Source organism: Sinocyclocheilus rhinocerous, unplaced genomic scaffold (genome assembly GCF_001515625.1).
Source record: "Sinocyclocheilus rhinocerous isolate Xijiao unplaced genomic scaffold, SAMN03320098_v1.1 scaffold132, whole genome shotgun sequence".
Lineage (NCBI taxonomy): Eukaryota > Metazoa > Chordata > Actinopteri > Cypriniformes > Cyprinidae > Sinocyclocheilus > Sinocyclocheilus rhinocerous.
Window position 1 is genome coordinate 619,369 of NW_015627050.1, and position 8,266 is coordinate 627,634.

Here is an 8,266-nt window from a genome sequence, read left to right on the forward strand (position 1 = left end):
CTCATCCAAAATAAAAGTTTGTGTTTGCATAATATATAAATATACTAGTGCATCTAAAATAAAAGTTTTTGTTTACGTAATATATGTGTGTGTACCATGTATATTTATTATGTATATATAAAGACAAACACATACAGCATATATTTTGAAAATATTTACATGTATTTACATGTATATATTTATATTCATATAAATTATATCATATATAAATATATTTAATATATAAACATAACATATTTTTCTTAAATATATACATGCATGTGTGTGTATTTATATATCCTTAATAAATATACACAGTGCACACACATATATTATGTAAACAAAAACGTTTATTTTGGATGCGATTAATCACGATTAATCGTTTGACATCACTGATATATACATGTGTGTATACACACATATATTACGTAAACTTTTTTTTGGGTTGCGATTAATCGGTTTGGCATCCCAAGTGAATTTATACTGACAGCCATTAGCATCAAAGTTAAACATGCTACTTATAGCTATGCATTAAACCCTATCATCTTGAAGGTCTCAGCAGCTAGAGAAGAGGTTCCTGGTCGACGTGGTTTCCCAGGTTACATGTACACTGATCTGGCAACAATATACGAGAGGGCTGGACGTGTGGAGGGACGCAATGGCTCCATCACCCAAATCCCAATCCTCACTATGCCCAACGATGGTTAGCAAACCTACTCCTACCTACTCTTGTTTTAATCCTTTAACCATCATAAATGGTTTACTTACTTATTTTCATCACCTAAACACAGATATTACCCATCCTATTCCCGATTTAACTGGCTACATCACTGAGGGTCAAATTTATGTGGACAGGCAGCTTCATAACAGACAGGCAAGACATAGAAGCAAGCTTACAGTCTGAACATCAGTTATATAGTACATGATTAAATCTCATGTGCTGTTTTATAGTAATTGTTGATATTTCTGTGCAGATCTATCCTCCCATCAATGTACTACCTTCTTTGTCTCGATTGATGAAGTCAGCCATTGGCGAAGGAATGACACGCAAAGACCACTCAGATGTCTCTAATCAGCTGGTAAGCTGAATTTCTTTTTAATTTAAGTGTTTTTGAAAGAAGTCTCTTATGCTCATTAAGGCTGCATTTATTTGATCAAATTGTTATATAGTTTTAATATTGTTACAATTTGAGGATGTTGTGTATGGAGATTTAAATTGCTTCTCATCTTTTGCAGTATGCTTGTTATGCCATTGGGAAAGATGTGCAGGCAATGAAGGCCGTGGTTGGGGAAGAAGCACTGACATCAGATGACTTGTTGTACTTGGAGTTCTTACAGAAATTTGAGAAGAATTTTATTTCCCAGGGTAAGTAACAACAGGAGAGCAAAAAAAAAATGGGGAACTCATTCCCCATTAAACACTTAACACATTAAAATGTTTATTCTCACCAAACATGAAACAATATTTTCTCAAGGTGCTGTATGTAATATTAGTAAAAAAAAAAAAAATTGTATAATTAAAAATTGTAGTTTATAGTGTAAGTTTAATTATATTTTTAATTATAACTTTCAGTTAATTCTGATTGTGTCTCTTGTTTTATGCTTATTGGCTGAAATGTGTACCTGCAGGGGTTACCACACGTTTTCAGCTTGTGCATATGATTGCATGAAAAGCAAAACGGGCTGCTCTATATATACCTTCAGAATGAGCCTAACATGTTTTGTGCCACAGGTGCATATGAGAACCGAACTGTGTTTGAAACACTGGACATTGGCTGGCAGCTGTTGAGAATCTTCCCCAAGGAGATGCTGAAAAGGATTCCTCAGAGCACTCTGGCTGAGTTTTATCCCAGAGACTCCAAACATTAGTCTTACTTCCTTCCTCGCTTGTTCACTTTGTCTCTCAATCAGCCGTGAATCTGTCCTCTACACTTCTAGATGTTACTCACTCTCTCTGCTCAAATCAAGTACACTGAGTCTATATTGATGGAATACAAAGTTGTTTCATTTCTGCTCTTGGTCATGTAAGTGTTGCTGAATAGTAAAGCAAATATTGTATGAATATTGTTGCTACACCGCAGTGTGAAAGTATTTTTGTGTGTGAGTGTAGCTCAGTTTGTCAAAATGTGTTCTGAACAAATAGTATACAATGTGGAAAAGGCCAATTTTTCTCTTTGTTGGCAACATTTTGAACAATTGACAAAGCTATTATTATGCATCATAAAGCAGTCCATTTCTGTACTTTAGAAGTGCCAAGTTTAATGTATGATGGCTTTATGTATTCTATGAAATTTTCATCATTATAATGAATACACTATATATAAAAGTACATATTTATCATAAAGTATGAAAAGAAGCCATATGTTCATAGAATGCATTACAAAGGAATAGAAAAGCAGAGTGGCCCTATCAAATCAAAGGATGAAAACAAAAAAACACTGAGCAATAGATTTATCATTATGTACTGTTTTTGTATAAAAATGTGTAATTTATGTTTGTGTAAGCAATATGTTTATTATCATTTATTTTGGTGCCATGAATATATGTACTGTGGTAAAGTGTGTGATATCAAGTGAATTCATATTGAAGTGATTGTTGTCCTAATGCATGAATGCTATATTTAAAATATGTATGTAAACACTTGCTTCATGAAATAAACCTTGATGTAGTATAAATGAATAATCATGCTGATAGTAATCAAATATAATTATTGATGGTTTGGTGTTGATCAATACTGATGTAATTTGTGCGAGAGGGTACATATTCATTTCACCAGAAAATGTAGTTTTGCATAGCCTTGTTCATGTAACTTGCTAGCTCAGACAATAAGAAAAGGTACAGGATTGTTTTTAATCTCCACCTAATTCAGCATAAAATATATGCCACACATTTGCAAAAGAAAGTACTGAGCAAACAGTAAAAGTTTTGAATTTTTTTTTTTATAAAAAGATATAATTAATAGCAAACTGATTTTAATATCAAAATTAGTTTGATAAAAGTAATATAATTAACACATTTTTATTTAATATGACGTGGAATATTTTGTATAAGGTGGGTCTATGAGGATATCTTATGTAGACATTACACAGTGACAGTAATGTTCTGGGATTATTTAGATGCTTTAAAATGTTTAAACTGCAGAGGGTATCAGAGCCTTCACAAAACAAGCATCAATTATCTTTTAACGACCAGTTTCCCAGGTGAACAATATTTCATATAATTAGTCATTTGCTCTAATTGGACTGGTAAAGGCCTATAAAATACATTTACCTCCAGTTGCATGCATGCTTGGATTTGTTGATTCTGTGTGGTGGTTTGAGAACGTGAACATTGGGTTTTTGGAGTACTTGTTTTTTTTTTGCGCCATGGATCAAAGGTGGAAAAGGTGAGCTTGTTCATTCAATCTGTGTTTGTGAGTGACTCCGCAAACATTTGCTAATGTGTCTTTTAAAATTTGCAGGTTACCTTTGCTAGTAATCATCTTGTTATTTTGGAGGAATGCTGATGGATTTAAAGGTGAGTTTTGTGACACCCTCCCTCCCCCCCCACACACTTTTATTTAAAGGAATGCATGTTTAGTGGGACTTGTGGGTGTACAAAAGTCTTCTGTTTTGTTTAATTCTATAGGTGGAGCATATTCTGGTACCCATCATGGGTGGGGTCAGCCTTCTGACACTTTCTCACCTCGTACAGTCCAGTCTTCTATGTCAGAGGTCCATGTGACTGGGATTTTGCCTGTTGAAGAAGTGGGCTCCAGTTTGTCAGTGACAGTAATGTTCTGGGATTATTTAGATGCTTTAAAATGTTTAAACTGCAGAGGGTATCAGAGCCTTCACAAAACAAGCATCAATTATCTTCTAACGACGAGTTTCCCAGGTGAACAATATTTCATATAATTAGTCATTTGCTCTAATTGGACTGGTAAAGGCCTATAAAATACATTTACCTCCAGTTGCATGCATGCTTGGATTTGTTGATTCTGTGTGGTGGTTTGAGAACGTGAACATTGGGTTTTTGGAGTACTTGTTTTTTTTTTGCGCCATGGATCAAAGGTGGAAAAGGTGAGCTTGTTCATTCAATCTGTGTTTGTGAGTGACTCCGCAAACATTTGCTAATGTGTCTTTTAAAATTTGTAGGTTACCTTTGCTAGTAATCATCTTGTTATTTTGGAGGAATGCTGATGGATTTAAAGGTGAGTTTTGTGACACCCTCCCTCCCCCCCCACACACTTTTATTTAAAGGAATGCATGTTTAGTGGGACTTGTGGGTGTACAAAAGTCTTCTGTTTTGTTTAATTCTATAGGTGGAGCATATTCTGGTACCCATCATGGGTGGGGTCAGCCTTCTGACACTTTCTCACCTCGTACAGTCCAGTCTTCTATGTCAGAGGTCCATGTGACTGGGATTTTGCCTGTTGAAGAAGTGGGCTCCAGTTTGTTCCCTAACAAACCCCTGAAAAGCGGGTCTAAGTTGAATCCACTTCAGTTTGTCAAAGGTGGTTCCAGCAGCTATCAGTCAACGTCCCATGCCCAAACTACTCCAAGCAGCTCTGTCTCAGCGTCCTTGCCTCTGTCCCTGAATCAACAGCCTTCAAGCAGTTTGGCATCCTCTGGATCAACCATTCCAGGTGTTGCTGGTGGGTTAAGTTTGGCGACCCAATATGCTGCAAGTGGTTCTGGCCCAGTTGTTTCCACCCTAGGAGAGAGTAGTAGCTTTTCTGCCAAGCTTGGTGTTTCTGGCCAATCCACCAGTGATACTTTGCATGTGTCCAGCTCCCAGGAAACCTCTGTTAAACTGGCAGAAGCCTCTTTGCCTGTGTTCTCTAAGAATGTCTCTTACAGCAGTTCATCTGCTCCAGGTGCCACTTCCAGTTTTCTGAGTAGCCCTGCACTACTTTCAGAAAGCTTGGGTCTACCTGTATCTTCTCAGGGTGAAGTTGGTTACAGTGGTTTGTCTCAAGGTGCCTCTAGTCAGTATACCCCAGACTCCAATACTATGCTCGGTTCTTCCATTTATAGCCAGTCCAGTGGTGACCAGAGCTCATCCAGTATGTTTGGCTCAAGCTCTCAGGATAGTTCTGACACCTTTTTAGCTTCTGGTTTTTCTCCTCTAGAGAAAGTGGCAGGGCTTAGTCCTCTTGACTTGTCTACCAAATCTTCAGAGATGTCCAGTCAGTTTAAGCCCTTGGTGGTATCTAGCCAGTCTACTAATGGTCAGAGCTCCCCTAGTCTACATATGGTTAGCCCTCAGAGCAGTTCAACGTCAACAGATGCTGCTACACCTCTGTACACTCAGGGCAGTGTCTCTTACAGTAGCTTATCTAGCCAGGCTCAAGGCTCCGCCACTTCTCGGGGTAGCTCTGGGGCTGAATTGTTTGCCAGTTCTGTCCCCACGCGAGTAGGGAGTGGCAGTTACAGTGGTGTGTCCCAGTCTCTCAGTGCCTCTAGTCTGTATACTCCAGGATCCCTGATGGCTAACAAGCTTGATTCTTTACCCCTGAGGGTTTCTAGCCAGTCCACAAATGTTCAGAGTTCACCTAATGTGTCTACGTCAAGCACCCAGAGCAGGTCTGGCACTCGGTTAGGAACTTCCAGTCACTTTATCCCTGTGCGAGGAGGTAGTAGCTCTGTTAGGTTATCTCTCAAGCCTCAGGGCACTCTGGCTCCATATGCTCCCTCGTCCCCTACAAAATATGTAAGCGCTCCCATGTCTGCACCCCAAGGTACCACAAATAGCGGGTCTTCCTATAGAGCAGTTTCACAGGTTGGTTCTCTGTCTCAAATGGGAGCTTCTGGTCAGTTTACATCTCGGGGAGGGAACTATTACAGGGTGTTGCTTCCACAGTCTCAAGCTACCTCTAGTCAATATGCTCTTGGCTACTCAAAGCTAATTTCCTCGCCCCAAAGCACTTCCAGTCAGTCCACCAGTGCCTTGAGTTCCCGTAAACAATATAACTCTGCCTCCCAGGGCTCTGCATCTCCGTTTGGGGCCTCTACTGGTTTTGCTTCGCAGGGAATGAGCAGCTCTTACAGTGGTTCTGTCCAGTCTCAAGGTCCCACTAGCCAGTTTGCCCCTGGGTCTCTATCCTCATATCCAGGTTTATCATTGTCCTCACCCCAAGCTGGTCCATCTACTACTGTTCAGGGTTCTCGGAAGCGGCTTACCTCTACCTACACGGGCAGCTCTGGCACCCAGGCAGGATCATCCAGCTTCACTCTGAAGGGAAGCACTGCTTATGGTGGATCACGTCAGCCTCAAGATACGGAAAGTCCGTCTGCCCCTGGGTCTTCCCCATATGCAAGTGTTTCATTGTCCTCACCCCAAGCTGGTCCATCTACTACTGTTCAGGGTTCTCGGAAGCGGCTTACCTCTACCTACACGGGCAGCTCTGGCACCCAGGCAGGATCATCCAGCTTCACTCTGAAGGGAAGCACTGCTTATGGTGGATCACGTCAGCCTCAAGATACGGCAAGTCAGTTTGCTCAGCCTCAAGAGAAAGTCCGTCTGCCCCTGGGTCTTCCCCATATGCAAGTGTTTCATTGTCCTCACCCCAAGCTGGTCCATCTACTACTGTTCAGGGTTCTCGGAAGCGGCTTACCTCTACCTACACGGGCAGCTCTGGCACCCAGGCAGGATCATCCAGCTTCACTCTGAAGGGAAGCACTGCTTATGGTGGATCACGTCAGCCTCAAGATACGGCAAGTCAGTTTGCTCCTAGCTCTCCATATGAAAGCGTATACTGCAAATGTGTGTTGTCACCCCAAGGTGTAGACCGTCATTCTACTAGTGTTCAGAGTTCACAAAAGCAGTTTACTTCTAGCTATGGAACCCAGTCAGGGTCTTCTACTCCCTTCACCCTGCAAGGAAGTATCACTTTTGATGGATCACCACAGCCTCAAGGTACTGCAAGTCAATTTGCACCAGTTTCTCCCTCATATCCAAGTGTATTATCCCCGTCCCAAGGTGTTGCCAGTCAGTCTACTATTTGGGGCTCTCTGAAGCAGCTTACCTCTACCTTCGCAGGCAGCTCTGACACCCAGGCAGGGTCCTCTACTCCCTTTGCTCTGCAGGGAGGCACCGCTTATGGTGGTTCATCTCAACCTCAAGATACCACAAGTCTGTCTGCCCCTGGATCTCATTCCTCCCATGCAAGTGTATCCCTGTCCTCACCCCATGCTGGTCCATCTACTAATGTTCAGGGTTCTCTGAAGCGGCTGGCTTCTACCTTCGTAGGCAGCTCTGGCACCCAGGCAGGGTCCTCTACTCCATTTATCCTGCAGGGAAGCACTGCTTATGGTGGATCATCTCAGCCTCTAGATACTGCTAGCCAGTTTTCCCCAGGGTCTCCATCCTCCTATCCAGGTTTATCACAGTCCTCACCCCAAGGTGTTGCTAGTCAGTCCAGCCAAGCATATCAAGGCTATTCTGTGTCCCAAAGCCAGAAGTCTCAAAGATGGCAGCCTTCAGCTGTTATTCAGACCTCAGATGCAGCTGCGTCACAGGATAGCTCTTCATCTCGAAGCTCTCCAGTGCAGTTCTCTTCCCTGTCATCTGCAGGAGGCTCATCTTCAAGATTTTCTGAACCGTTTGTTTCTGCACTGGGTGGTAGCACCAGTTATGGTGGGTCTTTCCAGCCTCAAAGCCTCTCTACAAAGTATGCCCCTGGGTCCCAGCTTCTGCCCTATGTTCCAATTGTTGCTGGTCAAAGTACATCCAGTGCTTCTTCTGAGGTCTTGAGTAGCCACAGTTCAGTGAATAACCCGAATGCTCCTGCTCAACCATCCCGCAGCTCTTCCTCGAGTCACTTCTACTCCGTCAAGGGCTAAAAGACTCTGGTAAACTGCCACATGATGCTTGTATTCCATAATTGAAACTCCAATAAAGGTTTGAAACAAAGCAGCTTTCTATGTGGTTGTGTGGTGTATGGGTAATATATAATTATTATAATTTTTTTTTTTTTAAATGGTGGAGGATCTGCTGCTGGCTGCACTCTTGTGTGTTTTTTTTTTTTTTTGTTCTGTTATACTTTGTTTTTCACTGTGAAACGGAACGCGTGCCAGGAGAGCCAGCTGACAATGTTGATTTGTTCAATTCAAGTTTTTGTATAGCACTTTGTTCTGTTATACTTTGTTTTTCACTGTGAAATGGAACGCGTGCCAGGAGAGCCAGCTGACAATGTTGATTTGTTCAATTCAAGTTTTTGTATAGCACTTTTCATGATACAAATTGTTGCAAAGGAGTTTTACAGCAAATTAAGTTTCTACAGTATTTAGTGGCAGCTTATATG

The 8,266-nt window shown here is 41.4% G+C and overlaps 1 protein-coding gene and 1 pseudogene across 1 annotated transcript in view; both read left to right on the forward strand.

Annotated features, from left to right (window-relative positions):
- The window catches only part of atp6v1b2 (ATPase H+ transporting V1 subunit B2), a 10,163-nt gene extending 7,756 nt beyond the window's left edge, over positions 1-2,407 (forward strand). Inside the window, exons 13-14 of the mRNA XM_016528495.1 lie at positions 1,216-1,345; positions 1,712-2,407. Coding sequence (XP_016383981.1) covers positions 1,216-1,345; positions 1,712-1,848 — 267 coding nt within the window. The 3' untranslated portion in view covers positions 1,849-2,407. The remainder of the gene's footprint in view (positions 1-1,215; positions 1,346-1,711) is intronic.
- A 1,540-nt stretch (positions 2,408-3,947) lies between these two features.
- On the forward strand, positions 3,948-7,878 carry LOC107720717 (flocculation protein FLO11-like; annotated as a pseudogene).
- The last annotated feature ends 388 nt before the right edge of the window (positions 7,879-8,266 follow it).